This window comes from Streptopelia decaocto, assembly GCF_964273445.1.
Source record: "Streptopelia decaocto genome assembly, chromosome: 10".
Taxonomy (NCBI): Eukaryota; Metazoa; Chordata; class Aves; order Columbiformes; family Columbidae; genus Streptopelia; species Streptopelia decaocto.
Window position 1 is genome coordinate 10,431,028 of NC_138665.1, and position 23,269 is coordinate 10,454,296.

The 23,269-nt window shown below is 35.3% G+C and overlaps 1 protein-coding gene across 1 annotated transcript in view; it reads left to right on the top strand.

The window, feature by feature from the left end:
- CHM (CHM Rab escort protein) overlaps positions 1-23,269 on the top strand; it is a 58,150-nt gene that overhangs the window by 18,982 nt on the left and 15,899 nt on the right. The window contains exons 4-9 of the mRNA XM_082062157.1: positions 644-768; positions 4,136-4,505; positions 6,174-6,290; positions 6,949-7,069; positions 9,417-9,642; positions 20,161-20,238. Coding sequence (XP_081918283.1) covers positions 644-768; positions 4,136-4,505; positions 6,174-6,290; positions 6,949-7,069; positions 9,417-9,642; positions 20,161-20,238 — 1,037 coding nt within the window. The remainder of the gene's footprint in view (positions 1-643; positions 769-4,135; positions 4,506-6,173; positions 6,291-6,948; positions 7,070-9,416; positions 9,643-20,160; positions 20,239-23,269) is intronic.

Below are 23,269 nucleotides of genomic sequence, written 5' to 3' on the forward strand. Positions count from 1 at the left end.
ATGACAGTCCACTAGAAATCTTCTGAAGAGGGTATTTGTTTAGGAGATTGAGCACTTGGTCTATATTAGCAAATGGATGTTCATATTATTTACTGAAGCGTTATGAGCCTGATGGTCCAGAGAAGATGGAACTTTTTCAGTTCAGTCTCGTGCGTATTTATTACATAGTGCTACCTTCTGGTGTAATGAGTGGAGTTGCTCAATGTCAGAACTTAATATTCTCAGGGTTCTGTTACATGATTTAGAGATTCATGTGTGGACAGATTAATATAATACCCAAATCAAAGAGTTTTGTCACTAAATTTGGAACTAACCTGGCTGTGGCGAACCTGTCTGCTAGAAAATTGTATTCAAAGTTATGTTCAGCTCTCTGCTAAAACTTGCATTTCATTTAACACTGTATTTTCAGATTACTCAAGCTAGTGATGTAGTGCAAAAGTTGACATACTATAATGAAGTAACCAGCTCTAACTATTTTAACTCAAAAAATCTCAATAGAAGAAACATTGAGACAGTTGAGATGATTCTTTCTTCATTTTTTAAGTATAAGGTGGTACAATGAACTGTTTGGGACTATAGGGATTTGTAGTTCAAGAGCATCTAGCACAGTACAAAATGTAATTTTATAATTGTCCTTTGTAAGCAAAAGACGGATGTCAGTGATGAATGGGATGACTGGAGAAAACTGATCCTTGAGAATGAAGAAGCTATTTCTCTTAGCAAGAAAGATAAAACTATTCAACATGTTGAAGATTTCTGTTTTGGCGAGTAAGTATGAATGTAAAAATATAGAAGTCATGCAGAAGGTAAGCTTTCCACAATGTCACATAATTGAAAATCAAGGAGCATCTGAAAGTAACCTCGTGAAGCTGTAATTTTGAATAGCATGCAAGCGTAGGAATAATGAATGGAAATTGTATGGGCCTCAGCTGAAAACTATTTCTGAGTATTTATTTTTAGTTTTTGTCTTTTGGATTTTGCACTGAACTAAACACTGTTCTGAATTTCTAAAAGGTTCTTTGGGATAGTTATGTAAGTTTAACCTTGAATCCCTTAGATAATGTCATAGGTAGCTGAATGAAACGTTGACGGATATTCACATAGAAATGTGTATTGCTTTCTGTAAATTATAGGTAGGAGGGGGGAAAAAAAGTGTGAATTATACTAATGCAATCTGAAGATCACAGACTCAGAAAATTCCGGAGATCTGTATTGCACAGTAATGGCTGCTTGACTTTATTGTGGATAAAATGTTATGCTTGAATAGTGTAGTTGTAATCCTATTGCCATAGTATGTGTTGTTCAAAATCAGTATTAAATCAAGTTAAAGGTTTCATAATCTCATGACTTTGTATATGATTTTCCTAAGAAGGTGTGATATTGACTGAAGATCAGCTCAAAAATAAGTCCCCTAGCACTAAGATTTCACTCTTTGTTAGACGTGAGCATTGTACATCGAATCAGGACAAAACTGAAGATTCTACTTTTAAGTATGTAACTTAGCCATGCAGTACAACGCTGTCTCTCTTGGTGATCACCAAAAAAACTCCAAAACCACAAGGAAGAAGGTGACATTAATAAAAGTTTTCCAAAATAACTAAAAACTTTCAGAGAGAGTCAATTATTGTGTTTCTGACAATTTACACGTTCTGGCTAGATTCTGTTGTTTTTGCTTAACTTTTATAACTCCTATGAAGTAACCATTAAACATTTATTTTGAAAGAATAAACAGCTGGGTAGCAGTATAATATACACAGTGCAAATCTGAAATGAATGGCCTTAGAACAAAGTGCATCCATCAAAGGAAAAGAATACTGTGTCTACAACAAGCTGTATTGAAAAAAGGCAAATGGCTGAAAAATAAATAGTGAACACCTGTGCTGAATAAATTAACCAGCTGGTTGGCAATTTTTCATTTGACCTATCTGAAGGGGTTGCTGTTACAAGGCATTAATAAGACACATTCATTTTAAGATATTCCTTTGTTAGTACCATTAATTGATGAATGGTGGAAGATAATATTCTAAATTTACACAACAATTTGTCTGCAGATGTATTATTATTTTTCTGAATTAGGAGAAGAATTGTCTGTACAAAAGTTCAATTTGAGTGATTTTTATAGACAGTTCTTACATTATTCAGAGATATTTGTTCCTATAGGAAGGATGTCATGAATTTAGATTATATACAGTTTTTAGGCTTTCATTATAAAAAGTGTAGAGCTGCAAATCATGCAGATTTACATTTCCATTAATGGTAATTGAATAGTGATTTAAAATATGTAAATATAGCATTTGTTACAGTGTTTTTCAGCATGATATAGAAAAAATACACTGTATTGTGAATCCAAATTTAATTTTAAATTAAAATTAATAGTTAAGTTTGTTTAAAATGAGATTGAATGATTGAACTGTACGTGGAGCTTGGGAGAAGGCAGAAAAATTTCCACTGAATTTTTTTGTGTTATAAAAAGTTTTAAGATGGGTTAAATAAAAGCTTTGTTCTTTGTCTATGTATTAATGGCAACAACTTTATCCATTATCACAAACTACATGTTCCAAATCCTTAAGGACAAAGAAGAAAAAATATTTGAAATGCAACTCCAGTATTTAATTGACTTTTTTTTTTTTAGTAGACATTACTTTTTAAAAAACGTTTGACAAAGTACTTACCTTTCTTTGCTATTTTATAGTTATTTAATGCTTGCAATATGAAGCAAAAAGCCATAATTAATGTACAGAAACACACTTGTTTCATTAGTGCTTCCTCCTCTTTCTGCCTTTCCCAGGGCAGGATCTTCCCCCATTGGGGTGTCTGTGCACAAGCTGAGAGATGCATGTTCCCGGGAGCTCCCGGAGTTTGTGAGTGAGGAGCGACTTTTACAGCATACAGGGTTTTTTGTTCCCTCTTTTACCAGCAATCCTGCCCCCTGCTTCCACCTGCAAGGCTGCAGATGTGCAAGGGAGCGCTTTTGTATGTATACCAGATAATTCCTTGCTGTTCAGTGAATTTTAACCATCCTCTTAGTTATTGAAATTTTGTACTCTACGTTTGCAGGTCACCTTTAAAATCATAGTTCATTAGTTTTCAGCTAAGATTAAATTGTTTATTCAGTGCATTAATGGCTTGTGGTATAAAGATAAGAAGATAGTGTGAAATTATTGCTGAACTCCTTTCACTTACAATGACATTGATTTGATTCATCTCAGCTGGTCGTATAAACTAAAATTCTAAGTTCAAAAGTACTAATTTCTAAGGTAGATGTCATTGAAGTTCAAGATAAAAAGAGTAGATGAGATTAAAAGTGGAGGTCTGCTTTATAGGAGGAATTTTAAAGAATTGTATTGTGAAAAAGAAAGGGACTATATGGAGTAAATGTTGTGTAGTAATGTCCGTCCTTTGGGCTGGCTGCCTTCATCTGAGCACAGATTTGTTACACCTGCATAAAGATAACATTGCAGCATGAGGGCACTTTGTTCTGTGTGGCTGTTACTTGAACTATTAATTAGAATGCGAGGTCAGAGGTGAAAAAGGAATCTGGAAGTTTTACTTAAACTTCAGGTCAAAATTGGATGTGTCTCTTCTGGTCTTGCTGTAACAGATGCAAAGTACTCTCAGTCATATAAAGCACTTCTGTTTTCTTCAGTGAGTTTTCTTTTTAAGATATCTGACCTTAATGACTTTAATGCATTTTTATATTTCATTTTCAAAGGTAATCCATAGGAAAAACCTAATCAAATTGGCTTACTGTTTCTTCTTTAAAATATTGTATTCCTTTTGTTTATGTATCTGTGCATTGTGTTTCATTATGAGAGTTTTGATTTTTCCTTTTAAGCTCAGTGAGTCTTTTGAGTCTGTATACAAGAAGAACCCTAACTTGTAGTTGTCGTATTTGTTGGATTTTTTTTTTCTTTTCTCCTCAGTAAAAATACTCCTCTTGAATTATACCTTTGCAGTGACAGAACCAGAATTCTTTAGCGGTTCGTACACCAGATTTGGCCAGAATGAAGAAATTCTAATGCTTCTCATGGAAACGTGAGCTTTCCATTCTGGCACTGACTCAAAACTTTTGAGTTTTTGAAACTCTTTAATAGACTTTTTTTTCTCCCCTTCTTCCCATTGTGTTTTTAATCAGTCAGGATTCAGCTGAAGGTGTGGAAGAAGCTGGTGCGTTGCCCAAGCTGCCTGTCTTTGGAGCCGCTGGTGCTGAGGGGGTTGCTCAGGAATCAGAAAAAGCGCATTCAACAGTGGAGAGCACGGAACCAGAGAGCCCAGAACCCGAAAAAGCTACGGGCACTGAGCCAGCAAGTGCAAGAGAAGGGAGTGACACAGAAATCACCTCCGAGGACGCAAGTTCTCATAGTGCGGCTTTGGGCGAGTCTGCTGGGGAACTGGGACAAACTGAACCTGCACCCGCAGAAGCTTCGGTCCAAGAACCAAAGAAAATTACGTATTCTCAAATTGTTAGAGAAGGCAGAAGGTTTAATATTGATTTAGTTTCCAAGGTAGGAACTGAATGACTCTTTTCATATAAATGCATTTACTTTGCTTAAAATGCGGAAATTAAAAAAAAAAACATCTTGAATGTTGAGGAGGGCTGACCCAGTACCCTTGAGGCAATAGAGACAGTCTGGACAAGGAAGCAAGAATTAGTACCCTAAACCAAACACAAGCTATTTCATGTGTGCTCTTTAGTGTTTGTTTATAACCAAAGAGACCATAAAACATAGCTTAAAAATATGTCCATAAAGTAAATTTCCTGAGATTTGGCACTTAAGTAATACCTGCAAAAATGCTCTTTTTAAATAGCACCATTAAAAACAATTGTATTTTAAACAAGGAAAATCAATCTACGTGCTGATCTTTGATGTTTTTAAAATGAAAAATAATTTTCTTATTGGAGTGCTTCCTGGGTTTTAGATTTTCCTGTGAAGCTCTCACTGTCTCTATACTCAGTCTAAAGCACTGAATTGTAATAAATTTTATTGAAAGAAAAAAATAATTACAGTTCATCCACAACATACAAGCTGACTGAAATTAGTTATTGTTATGTTGAATGCTTACTAGTGTGCATTTTACTTAGAGGAAAAACTATTAATCTGACATATTTGTTGTGCTGTTTAAATTCTAAAAATCCACCTTCATAGAAAACAAAGATATGTCAAACCTCTGCAAACTGGGAAAAAAAACTTTCTTCAATAATTTACTAAATTCTTTGTGGAGACACTACCAATCGCATTATTTCAAGTTTTGTCTCTGTATTCCAAATGCAGATACCTCCTTCATGCATCGTTAGAATGACATCATGTAAACAATAGTCAGTGTGTAGTGGTTAGGCAGATAATACTGTTTTGGATCCTTTTTGTAATTTTTCTGTGCTGCTGTGTTACTTGGTGTTAATTGCAATGAATTCCAGAAATTTTGACGGAAGAGTAGTGTCCCAGTTAGTGTCCCAGTAAACCTTTGTCTTGAAAATTCCTGGGTGGTCGTGCAGATTCTGTTACTTGGGGCCACAAGACTTGAAAGATGTTTGAGCTGATTTCCAGTGCTTTTCAATTCAGACATATGTCTTCTGTTAATAGTTACGGTTTTGTCCTTTCATCATTTCATATTTGCAGCTTGTAGAAAGAGTAAAGGTAGATGGAGTGTAAGAGCATATAACAGAATATGACTGAACTTGAACTGGGGGTTTAAGGAATTTACTTTTGGAAAACGGGACATTATCATTTCAGGTAATTTAAGAAACAACTAGTGGTGATTTACAAAGCATCACCTACCTTACCGATATTGGGAAATGAAGGTTGTAAAAATATGGTGTTCAAGGATATGTAGCGTACAATTCAAAGAAATTATGCAAGATGACAACACAAAAAATGTCTCAAGCTCTGCCTCCCAGCCTAATGAAGCGAACTGAGCAGTAGGCTGACGGCTTCTCCCTTCCACTCCTGGGCCCTGCTTTGTCTCCTCCATTTGTATGGTCACTTCGGTTCATTTAATTGCCTTTTGCACATACTACCTCTTGATACTCTTTTATTTAGGTTTTACTTCACTGTATGTACTGGTAAATAGTTACAGAAAATGTTTTACAAATGAATACTGTTGGTATCACTGTTTTCTTTTGGTGTGAGCCCTTTCTCTTTACTCACCAATTTCTTTTTTTCTTCACTGTGCAGTTGCTCTTCTCCCGAGGTCTGTTAATTGACCTTCTGATTAAGTCGAACGTTAGCAGATATGCGGAGTTCAAAAATGTGACACAAATACTTGCCTTTCGAGAAGGAAAAGTTGAACAGGTATCGTAAAATAATGTATTGCATGTGTTTAATCGTATGTTTTTAAAATCAAGAAACTTTAAATTGGTTTCTCAGAGGTTTTGTAGCAAGAAGCTGGTGTTTTTCCTTAAGATTGTGATTTTTATTTCATTTCTGGAATGAAAAGGGATTTGTTTGTGTTATATACATATTTTTTTTAAAAAGACAGAATTATTGACGTAAATCTCTCTTTCATCTCAATTATTTAGACCATGATCAACTTGGCATTAAATTCTTAAAAGTATACAGGCTTTAGGTTTTCTCATTCCGAGCATAGACTTGATTGTGCGTCTGCTGCTCACAAGAGAAGTCATTGGTCTGGCAATGGCAGGAGGAATTTTTGACACAGTTAATTAATACAGACTCTTGATTAAATCTGCAGTCAGAGACACAAGTGAAATTGAAGGGAAATAAAAAGGGAAAGAGACTGAGAAAGTTTAAAAAATATTTTTATTGTAGAAAATTGGTAACTTTTATTATAGTACTAATAAAAAATAATAGAAAGAAATATATAAGAAAATAACTATAATACAAAATAGTAATTTAAAAGATTTTTTTTTTTTAGGAATCAGACCAGTATTGATGCTTTTCCTATCCGGAGTATGGAAAGTATCTGAAACTATTAAAAAATATTTTCCAGGTACCTTGTTCTAGAGCAGATGTCTTCAACAGCCGACAGCTCGCCATGGTGGAGAAGAGAATGCTCATGAAATTTCTGACATTTTGTTTGGACTATGAACAACACCCTGATGAATACCGAGGTAGCGTTTCATTGAACAGCGTACACTCTCTTCTCATGACTTCATTCAGTTATGCACAATTTTGATAGCTCTCCTGTGTTTTCACGCAATTTAGTTTTATGGATTCATTTTCAAAGTATGCTTTGACCTTTTCATGACCTTTTCACTTCAATGGTATATTCTGCTACTTAAGCACTTGCTCTTCTAGTTCCCACGTCATTTTTTATTTACATTTTTCTTTAACAGCAGAATTATATATTACAGCAAGGTTGCAAAATGTTTTATCGCTTTTAGGTGTTTCCTCCCCTTTCCCAGGGATTTTTTAGTATGGTGTGATACACCTGATTTTTCTCTTCTGTGGTTTTTTTTTGGATAATGTATAAGTCTTCACAATATATTGCCACAAAATCAGAAATGGAGAAAGTGGAATTTTTAAACTTGGAAAGTAAATATAATGTCATGCCTGTTAGTTGCAGAGGGCAAGTTCAAAGTGCCTTTATCAACTTTTATCTTATTTAGACAAGAGAAAATCTGACTAGGTTTGAGCCATAATATGCAAAGAAAAATGAGCATCGGGTCAAAGAGGAAAATTGACCATCAGAAGGAAGGTGATGGAAACCCACTCTCTGCTTTGGGTTCATGCACCTCAGGGTACAAAGAATGATGTTCTCAGTTCTTGGAGTCCAAAAGTAAACTAAGGCAAAAAAAAAAAATCCATCAAAAGAAATAATGAGGAAAGAGGAATAGTTGAATATTGACGTACATTACAGACTGAAGTGTATTAGTGCTTTTTTATCTTGACAGTAGCTTGGCTAGGCACTGTTTTTGAAAGGATCTAGTATTAAAAAGAAACAATTGTTAAGGTACTGGTATTGGTTTGATTACTTGAACAAGACCCTTCAATTATGTACAAAAAATAGAGAAAATTATTTTAAACATACGCAAGAGAGAATTGGTCACTATCGAGAGTGACCTGGTAAGAGTGGGAGAGAGTCTGTGATGAACTCCAGAAAATTCTGAAGGGGAAAAAACTCATTAGACTGAAGTGGTTTATAGATTACAGATAATTTCAGTTTTGCTGCTGATGAAAGAAATGAAGGGGCTCAGAGAATATACATGGTATTTAGAAAATTATTAAGTAAAAAAAGGAAACACCACATCAAGTTCATTCATTGATTCATGTACCTAAATGACATTAGATTTATTTTGCTTCCAGATATAGTTAAACAAATTTTATTCCTACATTTTAAAATAGGCTAGGAAGTGATCTGGAGAATTTTGAGTCAGATTACTCTGATGTAAAGACTTCAGAAATTTAAAATTATTCTTGGTGAGATCATTACAGTCGTGGGAAGGCAGACTTTTAATAAGTGTTCATGATAGTGAAGAATTTTTTTAGACCTTTTTTTCTGTAAAATTCGGGCTTATGTAAGAAGCCTGAAGTTAGGGAAAACTTGAGAATTTTTTTAGAATGGTAAAAAAGTGTCATTTTGACTTAGTGCGTGGCTGTACAAAGGGTAGTGAGAGACATTTGTAGTAAAACAGTGGTCGAACCTTGAACAGAATATGTAGTGTGATAATACTAGATTCAGCATTGATGGAAGTACATCTGAATTACCCATGAATTTATCCATGGCCAAAATAAGCTTATGGGCAGATTTCTGAATAGTAGGAAATTATGCTATTGCTTAAACAGTCTTTTCCTGGAAAACAAACCAAAACGTTTAGTTATTGGGTAACTAAAGTGTTTCAGAGGTGTATCAGGGACATGCAACACTTGCCTTGAAAATCTCCCGAAAGATACAGTTTGAAACTGTGTCAGCAATGTTGGTAATTGGAAGGGGGGCCAGGCTTCCTCATCCCTCCTCTGCCTGACTCTTCCATGCCTGTTTGTTGCAAGTAAATCAGCAACTTGGAATAAATATTGTGCCTTCTCATTTTTGGATTAAGACACTGTATGAATGGCTTCTCTGCACGTAAAGACACACTCTAACTGTGTCAGCATGGATTCAGCAGTACTGTTCTCGAATGGGTGTCATTCGGGTATAACATTTTGGGCAATTTGCAGGAAACAGCGTCCCAAAGCACTTCAATGGATTTTTGTCCATAGCTGCTCACTTTTCTCACATGATTGAGAAGTGGATTTAAATCCGATCTAACATAATGAAGAGATTAAGCCATATTTTTAGAGGTTGCTTTGGAGACTTTTTAGATTTCATTGACTTGTATTATCCATTTTCAGCAATATGTTTGTTGAAGAACTCCATCATGTCTTCATTGAAATAAAACAGTACTTGTTTAACTTGAAGCATATGAAAAAATACAAATGTTATACTATACCCTTTACCTAAATTTACTTTTTCTGCAGACTATGAGAACGGTACATTTGCTGAGTTCTTGAGAACACGGAAGCTAACGCCCAGCTTGCAGCACTTCATTCTTCACTCCATTGCGATGGTTTCAGAGACTGATTGCAGCACTCTTGAAGGTCTTCAGGCAACAAAAAAATTTCTCCAGTGCCTTGGCCGCTATGGCAATACACCATTTTTGTTTCCTCTGTATGGTCAAGGAGAGATTCCGCAGTGCTTCTGCAGGTAAGCTTTGCTTTTCTCATACCTATCTTCAAAAAAGGAAACCTTTGGTAACCTTAAGCTCATAGATGTCATTCAATAGGAATCATCCTGTTAACAATTTCATGTTGGTTTTATTTGCTTTACATTTTCACTGGCTATGAAATTGCAATTGCTGGCTGCCTACTGTAATAAGTACTAGGAAATGTGAAAGAGATAATGTAACTCATACATAGCTATTCCTTCTTGAAACTGGCAGAGGAGAACGGGAGCAATGTCTATACAAAAGGATGACTGTGCAACCTGTTGGTGAGAAAATTTATGCTTTAGTCTTCCTGAAGTTAAAGGAAGATGAATGTTTTCAGTTTGTGTTACTAATTAATGCCAAGAGTGCATCCACCCTTCATAGGCACGTACTTAATAACGAACTGGATTTTTCTCAAAGAAGCAAAATTGTGCAGCGTCTCCAGTTTACTATTAAATATTAAAAAATGTAGTTATTTTCATTTTGTTTTGTCACAGACTTAGATAAAGAGGCCAACAGATGTGAAATCACGGCCTTTTTCTCTTCACTCTGTGGGTCTGTACAGAACACAAGCTTCCACCCATGACTTGAGCAGCAGAAAAGATACCATGAAGCCATGTCACACCGAGCCATATACAGACTGCGTTTATGTATCTCAAACAGCAGCCACATATTCTCCACCACTAGAGCCCTAGAAAGTAATTAAAACAAAAAACCTGTTGGTTCCAGGAGAAAACAACGCCCATTTCAGGCCCTGTACATGACCTGTGGGCAGTGACAGTGCAGCATATAGAATAGGTGCAGTCATATGTTGATGGAAACATTCTGGAATAATTGTCATGATTTGTGGAAGTATCTATGAAGTAACTGATTGGCACCAGCCGCCTTGGCTGGATTGTATAAGGTCTTATTTGGCCTTAGCAACTAATGAAGGCCATGTGGAATTGCCCTATAGGGTGTATATACATAACCTAATGCTTCCATTCCTTCATTAGACAGCTAGCCATTGTTCTGCACTATATTGAATAGAAATGTTATTTGGTAACCTCATCTGTACTTTTGTCTGTACCTTAAAATGTATTTGTATGGAGATTTAAAAAAATGTGGGTTTATGTAATTAGGTGTTTAGAGAGACAATGTGTGAAAAAGATTTGTTGTTAGGTAAGTACTCTGGACACAGTCATGCAATACAACTTGTGTTTGTAGATTTTAGGAGTGTCCTTCCGTCTTCAAAGGACTTCATGTGGGACCAGATATCTATGTGACTGACAGATTAGTAAATCAAAAGATTATCAGAGCCATTATAGTAGCACAAGTTTTGTAATTAAACCTTCTTTTACTTCAGATACCTAGGAAAAATAAAAGTATATTGAATTATTAAAGCTGAATTTAGAATTTTAGTCACATTTTTCCACTCTAGGTTTTTCTAAAGTTAATTGTTCTGGCTTTCTTGAAAGCCCTTCGGCTTTATTTTGTTTAATAGCCAGTACGTGCCATTTTCCACCCTGTAACAGCAGTATATTTCATGAGTTAACAATAGTGGTGTTTAAAAGTCTTATCAGAAAATCGTTCTGTGATTCTTCACAGGACCTGAACTTTCTATTTATGCCTATTGATAGCTGCAGTTTAGGTTGTGGGTTTTTTTTTTTTTGTTGAATTGTAAGTCTTACAACAAGGACAGTATTTTAATAGTTGAAGCAAATTACTCTGTCAAACCAATAAATAATTACAAAGGTTTATATTACAAACATTCTGATAAAAAATAAAGTCTAAATATCTTTGGTTTTAAATGAACAATTTAGGAGGCAATCACAATTGTTTTTTTAAGATTAATCACAATTTTTTAATGTGGTTTGCCTTGGGTATTAGGTCTTCCTAAAAGTGAGCAGTATTCCGAAGAATACTGTTCAAACTGTATAGTAAAATGGTGCTGCCACAACCTATACATCATACCCTACAGTTTTTATCACCAGGTTATCAGAGTAAGGTGTCACCTGTTCTGTGATTTCTAACCACCGCTCTATATTCTGTTTTAATGTAAACCTCTTAAGCGTTTCTTGCAGCCAGTTACACTGTGTGTTCTCATCAAGGCTACTGTTATAAATGGCATGCATGCATATTTATGTGAATGACTCAAAGACATTTGTAAGTCACATCCTTGCATTCTAAATGAATTCTGCATAAACAGTACAACGTTTTATAACTACTGACAACACTTGAGTGAGTAAAAGCGGTGCTAGTTCTTTATTGGCTTAAACAGGTATGGTTTAGGAGAGAAAATTAAACTTTTATATCACTGTAATGTACGTCCCAATATGTCGAGGTACAGATGTGAGATTTTTATCTCCATAAATTGGATTCGCGGCACAAGGAAGGTCATTGGAAGCCTCGTGCTATTCCGAGCTGACAGACAGCAAAACTTTTCCTGGCCTAACAGCTTCCTGTGCTTCACTCTCGTTGGTGTGAAACCGCCATGTCTCTCCTTCATTAGTCGCAGTATTAAGCAAGCCTTTACATTTGAGAGGGTAAACATAGAATGCCAAAACTTCAATATGTTAGGCAGCTAGGAAAATCATTATACATTTTGCAGTTGCTTGTTAACCTGTTTGTTGCAAATCTATAATGCAGCTTTCATTTTCTTCAAAAAAAATCACTAAAGAAAAACTATAATTGGGAATCACTGTAAATTCTGAGGTCTTAGTGATACAGCATTTAGAGTATTTAGTGTGGTTTTGATTTTTTTTTTTATCTGTTTTTAGAAAACATTAGGGAATACCTCCAAAAGTTTCTGATGTAGGAGTTCAGTGTTGAAACTGTCAGCTTCCAAATTTTCTTTTGTAACTGGGGAAAAAAAAAGATATTTGACTTAAAAATCTGAAATAGTTTTCAAATATGAGAACACTAATTCCTTTATGAACTACAAGATGTAATTTTTAGCTAATGAAGAGACAAGTCATAATAAGTTTTTTTCTTCTAGCTTTTGCCATGTTGTACAAAGTTCCTCTTTTTAACTTAGATTTCCTTTCTTCCAGTTTTTTCCAAAGGAAAAACTTTTAAAGTTTTTTGTGGTTTGGGGGAATATTGTTTCAAATAGTTCACTTTTATAGTTCACCTCAGCGAAATATGCATCTTTTCAGTTTTCCTTTGAGACAGAATCCTTCTGGAAGCTGCCAGTTGTGATTTTCTTCACCTGTGACCACTGTTATTCAATGAATAAAAGCTGAGGAGCCACTTGTAGGTTGTGGCCTCACTTCCAATTTTGCTCTCTGCTTACTTTGTGAACACACTCAATTTTGGGGGAGTCTGTGCATAGTGTCTCCTCATTTGGTTTCACATTCTTTTTTCTGGACTCTTGCTGATACAGACACCCAAATGGAAATGACCTTTTGAGAAGCAGCAGTGTAGGGTTTTCCCACTTGAAGTTTGAGAGGCAACTGGAGGCTGTATGGCCTCAGTCATCTCATAAAGGTTCTGGGAGGTGACACGTCATGTCTTTTTTCTGTGTGTTAAGAATCACCCAAGAACAGGCAGACGTGGTTGTGGTGTGGAGGCGCTAGAACGTCTTCAGCTGCTTTGCCAGAGGAATTAGTGACTCACTGACTTTTCTGGGTAGTCAGTGACTTGCATTTCCTATAAATAAGCTTTGAACTTTTACGTTGTATATGTATTTGGTGGGCAATGGAACCTTTTTGTAGTAGTTGTTACAGATTTGAGCTGAAATTAGTCATTTTTGTGTGAGTGCCAGTGACAGTAGTAATTTTGTGATGGAGGAAAGATCTGATTAAGACAGTTCATCTCTTTCAATTCCTATATTTACAAAAAGATTAAGAGTCCGGGCTGAGAGATGATGGATTGTGTGATTGATTTGGAAGGTTCCTGTATGTATTTCAAAAATGAATAATCAGTTTTTACCCTCACATTCAAGCTATTATCTGCTACAAATGTCGAAGGTTCTGAGGTACTTTAACATTTCCAATTACATCCCTGTTACAATCTGTAGGAACATTTTAGTATTCTGAAATCAAGACTGGACTTTAGGAAAGCTGACTGTAATAAGCACTTAGAATTGATATATTAAAATTTTATTGTAACATCTTTAAAATTTGAATATATACATGATCTGCACAATTAAGCAATGTGCATAACTTCTCCGTATGTTAATAGTATGCTTTGGCATATTAATGAGAAATTCAGTATTAATTCCTTGTGACAATCAGATATGAGTCACACCATGTGTACAATTCTGTACAAGAGCGAAAGAATCACAGGTGATTTAAAAAACATAGGTTGTATATGAGATAGAGTTAAATCTTATATTTGAAAATATATTATTTTCGTATTAATATCTCTCTCATCACTTAAGATTATTCCATTTCCCTGGACCTGAAAATTTATATTGAAATGACTGACAACTCATCAGTATTACTTAGTCATTACTAAAATACTGAATAGGAAGAGTAGCTGCAATGCTGCTTTCATCTTAATCGTTTTCACTTGCATTCCAGTGAAATAATAAAACTTATTATTTTAAAACTTGTATTTTAAAAATCAAACTTGATATATTTCTCTTCACCTTGTTGGCAGATGAATGCAAAATGGGCAAGCGCAGTTAGCATGAGTGTTTGTAGGATCAGTTGTTTGTTTTTCCCTCTAAGGAGAAACTCTTTCCTGGGATAAACATCAGGGAAGTGAGATAATCCATCATTCTGAGACCTATTCACTGGTGATGGATGGATAGATTGGTAAAGTAACTCAATAATCTTCATTTTTTTTTTCAGGTTATTCACAGATCAGTGAGCATTGTCGTTAATAAAGCTATGGAATGCTTTTGTGTCCTTGCCCATATTATTTCTCAGAATTTGACAGGGAAAGACTTTTAATTTGGAAATAAGCTTTGTTGTGAAATGCATTCTAAGTATAAGAAACTTTGAAAATCCTTTCCTACTTTAGATTTTCTCTCTTCTTCTCAGTGATGTGTTTGTCTGTTCTTTGTTTAAAAATTATTTACAAATAGCAGAGCTTTTTTGCTCCGCATTATTTCACTGAACAGAAATACAGTGTTCTTCAGAAGTTTATACCTTGTGAAGGCCTGGGACCATTAGAATATATCACAAGATGCTCTGGATCATACAAATGTTGTCAAAATATATAGATTTCAGATCCCTAACTAGGCATGGAAAAGTTTTCAGTCAAGAAATTAGATTATAGGGGTTAGAATATATCCCGTGGTATAGGAAAAATAAACATTAAGTATTAAAAAAGGCTGAAAATAATGTACATTTTCTTCCTCTTATTCTTGATCATTCTTGCTTCATTTTACAAAGATATTTAGAACTTAAAAACACAATATACGTTATGATGTGATATGATATTTCAGTAATTATTCGCTTTAATAATTTAAGACAATGGTAATAATATGAAGGAAGTATATCTAATACGTTATTTGGTGTTATCTCTTAACAAGCAAATTACTCTCTGCTTGTGTGGGGATGTGCAAACTCTGGTTTATGTATCTTCTCAAATTAGCGCTCAGACCTATAAGTATGTTACAGCGTTATCAGAAGATTTGTGGAAATGACACGAATGTTTATTATTGGAGCAAATCTGGGATGTAAATGCAAATGTAGTTTAGCAGAGTCCTTTCTCATTAAATTACAATGCATAGAAAAGTAGCTTTCAAGACATCTCTGAATTAGGAAAATAGTCCTTGAATTTCATTGAGGGTTAAGATAACTTGAATTGTTCTGTCTTTTCTATTTTTTTAACTGTACCCATTTTATTAATTTGATTTGTCTGTATTCTCCTTTTTAATGTTTTTAGAACATAAAATGATACTGTAGGAAATGCTAAAGTTCCAGGGACCTTTCAGGAAACACAGAATTTAACATAAGAGCGAGGTCACAGCTTTCTCTTTGTGTAAAAATAAATGGAAAGAGGACAATTCGTTAATTCAGCACTTGGCATGTTTTCCTTTGATCTTTCTCCAAAACGTACTGCACTGTACATGCTGTATTCTTTTTTTAAGGAGGGAAGGAAGTAGTTTTTGCTCTAGAAGACTACACAGTTGGGGAGAAAAATATTCGATTTTTTAAATTAATCACTCCATGCATTTTAGAAAGTAGAAGACAAAATATATGCTGGAAATAAAACCTACTCTTTTTGTTGTGAAACTATGCAATACAGTTTTCCACTTCTTTCGTGTAGTTTCAGAATGAGCTAAGGGTAAGTCTGTAATTTAAGAGTGTTTATGGTTTGTCTGTGTTGAAAAATCAAGATGTCAGCTGGAGAGACATTCTATTTTTGTTCAATTAATATCGGAGCGCATTACATCAAAGCAGTAAACTCCTCTTGTAGCAACAGATGCAGCAACCCTGGAGCCTATTTTCTCTCTTGTTACATTAGTGTTTAATTAAAGAAAACAACTAGTTGGAGGCAGTTACTTTCTGTGAAATGTAATGAAGATTTATTTTGTAAGTGACCTTCACTGGATTAGCTGAATCAGTAATCAGTAAAATTAATAGAATAATCAAATTATGTACAAACTCATAAATCATCATGAATATGCTGTCAAAAATTCAGCTTTTAATATGTCCTATTGTTTCACAGCTGTATTAAAAATTACAAGTGCTGATTCCTGCCTTGATGGGAACTGAAATGGCATTTAAAAGCTGTGTGTGATGGGGGCTACCAGGCCAAGCATTTTCACAACTGTTAATTTAGCTGTAATATGATTTGATGTCACCAGGGCAAAGTTGAAGTTGAGTACAGTGTTGTTGCTATCTTTCAGCAAAACTTGAATTATTGGTGCAGGCTGTCGCCAGTTAATTAGAGTAATATCAGTTTAAATGTCTGTCATTTAGGGTTAATGGTATCAAAGAGTTGCCTTGTACTCCAAGTACAGTCAAATCATCTTGAGTAGGCTACTGTATGAAAGTAATGTTAGCACAATGATTTTACTTCGTCATAAATTATTAGGATGCCATTTAGTTTTATGTTTCAGTTTCTATATTTAAATAATTTTGTCAAGTTCTTCCTAATCATGTCATTTTTTCATGCTAGTCCATTTTAATAGATATTTTTGCTCTTTGTAATTGTTTAACACAACACAATCAAAATTCCTTTTGATTTTCAGTTCCACTGGCCTACTATGAAAACATGTCATGCCCTCCTCCACTGGATAGGAGGCTACTCTTGAAAACAAGTAATTCACATTTTTGCGCAGCCAAGCAGCAAAGTTCTTTCAAAGCACGCTAGAAAAACAAAGTGCATATATCAAAAAACCTTTGACTGTGGTTGAAGTCAAAGGAAGTACGTAACTTAGAGTTCTTAACAAAGGAATCTTAGTTCTAGTTAGGTTAACGGTGCTATTCTTTTATACAACATAGGAAATAAATTCATCTGAGTTGGTTTGAAAGATCCTAATACGTGCATTGCCAGGCAAGAAGCCGTTGATTGCAGCATTACAGATGATAAGCCCGTAGCTCAAGGCTCTGTCATAATTCTTCAGCGGATGTTTGACCTTCGTGTCATCTTCCACAATCTCCAGGCAACCACGGCTGGGATTCAACCCGGCCTGTGTTCTCCCTGCTTTGTGTGGCTAGAAGAGGGATTTCTAGGGAATGGGATCTTCCAGTTTGGCCAGCAGTAAGTGACGTTGCTGATGGTCCTGCTGGAGTGCAACCCGGGAGAGATGCAAGTTGGTAACGCGCTTCAGCGGTTCACCGTGCTGCAGCATTCGTGTGGTGTAAAAGGTATCGCGGTACTGTCTTTGTGTATCTAGTATGACTTTCGAACGCCAATTTTAGGAAGTCAGGTTTGTAAAATGGAAATTTTCATGTTCATCATCTATGAACAGATATTCAGAGCTCTGTAACTGCCAAATGAAATTTTTAAAATGGAGGGTGGGGGGGAAAAAGACAAAAACCAAACCAAACAACCAAGCAAAAAACAACAACAAAAAAAATCTGTTAGTAAACCAGGAAAATCCTCTCATCATCCAAGAAATCTGGGAGAGCTATGTGCCACCAAGCCAGCCTGCGTGTCTCGCATGGTTTGGTTTGGCTGGCCTGATGCCTTGCTAATGCTGGATGGGTATTAGAAATGTAGTCACACTGATCTATTAAATTACAGTGTAAACGCTACCAAAATATAAATAGAATTACACGTTCTTATTTTAAATACAATATCTAGGCAGACTCTGTTAATGAAATGGCAGGTGTAATTTCTCATTTTTATGCCCTCCCAGTTCAGCTCTGTCCTTCTGTCTGTGAGCTGAGCTTGGAATGGTTGGGTCAGACTAAACCTCGATCGAATAACAGGAACTGGGAAAACTCACAGTATCCTTCTCCAGCATGGGGAAACAGAACAGGGTGTCACTGCATTGAATATGCTACAGGCTCTTTTCTGATTGACTCTTAAGAGGCTATTTACTTCTGAATAATAGGGCTCACAAGAAGAACACAGGTGTATTTAACTTGTAGGACACAGGCAGAATTGTCAAATGTCACTTGATAGTATTTGACAGTTGTCTCTGATAGAGTGGTTCTCTCTGAGGAAAGGATAATGCAGTTTATGTCCATATGGAAATTATTTGTCTGTTCTTTCACTTCAGCGTACACGAGAAGAGGTCAGTGATAGCCCATTGATCTAAATGAACCACTGGAGGTTCTTAAATAAGTAAATAAATAATTTTTAAAAATAAAGATTCCCAAGACAGATCAGACATGACAAACAGTCCAAACCTGAAATTGTATTGTAAGGGATCAGACACACTTCCCTCATCTTTTTTCTTTACCTTTTTCCACTGAGTAATTTCCACGCTGACTGGAAATTTTAAAGAGAAATATTACTACTTTTTTAACATACTTTGAAAAAAAATTTAAATTTGTTTATAATGTTCTTACTGGTTTATCTTTAGTCACTCCAAATTCTAGAGAGCTTCATCCTCTGCATTTATTATTATTATTATTATTATTATTATTATTATTATTATTATTATTATTATTATTATTATTGTAAGAACACCCCTGGAACGATGCACTGTAAACAAAAAAGTGACTGAAGCTTGTCTTAATTCACAGTTAATCATGAAGCTTTGTCTTCAAGAATCTCAGACATATCCTCTTTCTGTAAGATCATGAATTTCTCTGCATTATAGTGCTCTCCAAGTTAAGAGGGTTTTTTGAATACATAACAATAAGAATATAGGTTGTTTATACTTGCTTGACAGTATTTTGAAGAGTGTGGGCTTGTATTAAAATCTTTTGGGAGCTAGAATTTCAAAAAAAAGTTTAAACTAGTGATATCACAGTCATTTCAGTGTTAATGTGGGTCTAGTGAAAATTGTAAGTATCACTTTGCAGAAACTAAACTTTCATTTTTGGTGAATTAATTTACCTTTTGTCACATCAAATCAACAGAAAAGTGATCCCCAGAGATTAAGCCTGGCTTTTGGCAGATGTAGGAAGTTGGGATGTGGGGATTAACCCAGGATCATGTTTATCACCAGACCAACTGAACTTTCCCTGTGCAGCTTTACAGGAGAGCAGGTCAGACTTTGTGCGCAGGGCAGATTCGTCTGGTGAAGAGTTTTAGTCAGAGGTACCTCCAGGGGTGGTTAAACAGCCTGGCTAGTGAGGAATCGGTGCCGTGGGCTGACTTCACATGCAGCCCCTCACATTTACATGTCATAGTCAAGTTTCTTTCAATCCTGTGTCTCCTTAGAGTACAAGTTGTAATATTGACTTTATGTTTGGTTAGGATAATTCTCTTTGGTTTAGGTGTTGGGATTTGTTTGTAAGTGGAAGACTGCTAAATGGCTTAGTATACTTCAGCTTTTGAAAACCTGACCCATGAAGCTGGTTTCTTTTTTCATTTAAGAAGTGTTTCTATCATCAGTCCATGCACAGAATGTCTTAAGAGACTGTATCATCACATAGGCGGGACCTGGAGGAATCACTGTTTGTAAGAGATCATCTTTAGATTGTAAGAAGTTTCATTCTGTTGGGGTGCTTCTTAATGCCCTCAAAATTCGAGCTGCTTGTGGTCAATGAAGTTCCCATGGTACGTTTTGTAAGAGTAAGAGAAATAACTTGTGCATCACACTGGGAATTCTAGTAGGAGGTTGGTGTGGTCGTTGTGTGTTCTTATGGTTTTATTCTGCACTGTGTGCAATGTAGCATGGTCAGAATATCAGTAGATACTCTCTGCATCTTCAGTAAATAGATGCTTTTAGATCCTGAGTGACTGAAAGTGGTAACAGAGTAAGTGCTCAAGCTAATGTAACAATTTAGAAGACCAAGGTAAATGCTAATATAAAAAAAAAGTTAATAACATATCCCTTGCAAAACTATAGGACATGCTTCATTTTGTTTTTTTGATTGTCTGATTCAGAGATTTAAGATGTGTTATTAAAAACCTACTACAACATGCACAGTACTTTGCCTTGCTTATGACTCACATTGATTACAATTAGTTGTGATAGGAGTAACCTTTATTTTTTTCCTTCATGTTTCTAGGCTATGTGCTGTATTTGGTGGCATCTATTGTCTTCGCCATCCTGTGCAGTGCCTTGTAGTGGACAAAGAATCTGGACGGTAAGCATAATATAAGTAATCTTCTGTTTATATACAAAATACAGATGAAAAATGTGTTAAGTCAATTTAAAAAAAATGATTCTTCAAAGATCCTCCTTGGTATTAATAACATATCAACCTTGATTAAAAGTAATTTGTGTATAGGTCCTCCAGAACAAGGGAAGTGGGTCTAGAATATAGAAACTAAATTAATTTCCCTGTGATATTACTACAGCTCCTGATCACCCAAGCTTGGAAGACAAATCATTTCAGCTGCCGGGGGGCTGGTGATGAGTGATGTTAGTTTTCCTTGTGGCCTTACCTACTCTAATTGATTTTCATCAGATGACAACAGAGCCCTCTGTTATTGCATTTTTAAAAATGGAGCTCACCTGAAGACTCATCAGATTAATCTTTGCTGATAATGCATGTCACTCCAAGAGAAAAGACTTTAATGAGTTTTTAGGTAGATTGTTGTCATAAACTATGCTGCCCTCTTATCCTAGGATAAATTCTTTTACAACAATATCAGGCCTGTAGGCAGGTTTAAAGTTGAGCTAAGGAAAATCATCCCATAGTTTTTTCCACAGGGGCATTTTTCACACCTCTGTAAATTGTCCTGGTTTCTGTTTTATACATTCTATGAGTTTTTAGTCTAACGGCAAACCTTGCACCTCTTAAGAGCCTGTGTTCAGCTTAGATTCTGTTACTGAAAAGTTCAAAATGATTCTGTAGAAAAGTTTGAAGTTTAAGCTAGAAAACAGGTAGTAACATTTTATTAGGAAAATTAGTAGTTAAATGATCAGTGTAATGTCTTTACTTTCCAGTTGCATTGCACATTTGATTCTCTGAGTGTGGTACTTGTAGCTGGGTTTGTCCTGACATGGTCAAGTAGCATCTGTTCTTCCTGAAACTCTACAACATTTTATCTTTCTACCAGTTCCTTAAGGATCTGCAGTTCATTGCATAGTTTTAGCCTTTGAGATGCAAATGGTACAGTGTTTCATCATGATTCATATGCAAACAAAATTATGCCCTTTCATAAACTCTGTACTTATTTTTAACAGTAATATTTGAACTTTTACTATAGGGAGCTTTATTTTCCAATAATGTTTAAATAGTGAACTTTCTCATTCAGAAGGACAGAACTCTTAGTTGTTAGCAACTTCCAAGCACCACTCTGGAGATCCTAACTGGTCAGTGGTGCTGGTTGCCCAGCTATTTTACTGCTTTTACTTGTGGAGTCTTTTCCTTGGAGTGTTACTAAGCAAACTGTCTAGTTTGCTGTTAAGATCATCACTATTTCTTTCCCCTTCTTTTTATTTCTTTTCCTGTTACCTCTTTCCTTACTGTGTATTCTGTTACTGCACCAGCTCTAATTTCCTCTTGACTTTAGGATTCAGTCTTTCGCCTGATAAAAATCAGCTATCAAATTGTTAATGAGGGTATTTAGGAGTTACTGAGCTTTTGAGTCAACAGGCTATTAATGGTAATTGCTAATAGACAAACTCCCATCTCCTTGTCACTGCAGCAGCTCACTTTGGTTACACATCAGTTAAACTCACAACGAGAGAAATTTAGTCAAATTGTGCAGTATTGATTGCTATTTTATAAGCGTGTTCTGTAGGCTTCCAGACTTCATCAAGGTCTTAGTGCCGTTATTTTTTCACTATATTTAACAATGTTGCTGTAATGTATGCAAGGAAAATTTATACTTAAAGCTACAGCCTTGATTTTCTTCTCAAACTTTTTGTTGATAGTTCAGACTTTAAATTAAAGTCCTTACGTATCACCAAAGTTTATTCCAACTGCTTTCTATACATGGCTAACACTCTCTCCAGCACAAGAAAAATAAGAACCCATTCAATATCCAGCTGAACTGCCTTTTCAGTTCGTTACTACCCATGATTGTATATAGAGGGAACAGTAGATTTCATCCCTAACTATACAATTATTTTTATTATGTTACTATAGCCCTTTTTATAGCTTACGAAAATAAGATTCAGGGATGAGTATATGCAAGTATAGAAGCTTTTAGACATAACCTATTTAAAGTTTTGGTAATCCACTTGAAAATTTCTATTTTTAAATGTATTGTATCAGATTAGTTCTGCTGTCTTAATGCATGTGTAGAACATCCTGTGTTCTTGATAGAACTCTGATGCTGTGTTAGAAAATAAAACCTACATCTTGTTCCTTAGGTTGAGGAGAAAGCACACTGAATGCATGCATGATGGTGATTTTTCTTTTTGTTGTTTATTTTCTCCATGTTTTTGTAGGTCACTTTTTTGTACATGTGATAAAATTTCAAGTCTTTTAAATCACATGTATTGCATTAATAATAGTGGTAGGCATTTTATGTTGATCACACTTTACATATGTTTTCAATTATGTATTTCTGTCTCAAAAATGGAAAAGATGTGATAAATGGAAATTTATACATCTGTAATAAAAAGATATAGCAAACACATAGTAATTTACATATCCTTCTTGAAATATTGCACACTGGCTTTGTCAGTGCTGGTGAGTCCATTTCAAGGATGTCGCCCTTAGTCCATTAGTTTGGATAATGAGCCCTATAAAGTACATTTATAACTCGTGGCACTGCAAGGAGATGGATTCTAATTTTCATCCTTTTATCTAGACACATTGAAAGAAGGTCAATGGAGGGTTCTGTATGATTCATTGTCCCAACACATATCAGATGACAGAGACCTGATAATGTCAGTGCATAAGTGTTTGCCATATTTGGAAGCCGTACTTGAAAGAAATTTTCTTGGCATCATCCTTTGAAGTAAAGTGGAGACTGAAATTAAAAGCGCTATCTCTTTTTCTGTTTAAAATCATATCAAGCGTACGACCTGGTTGCTATTCCTGAACAAAGGAGGGGAAACAACACCCAGCAGGAAAACAGAAAGTGTGAAGTTGCTTTTGCTGGCTTTGAGTGATGCAACATGACATTTAATCAGCCTTTCCCCTCCTGTAATGTTTAGGGGGGTGGCAGAGGAAATTGTTTCATAAACAATAAGAAAGGTTGTAATTAGAAAATAAC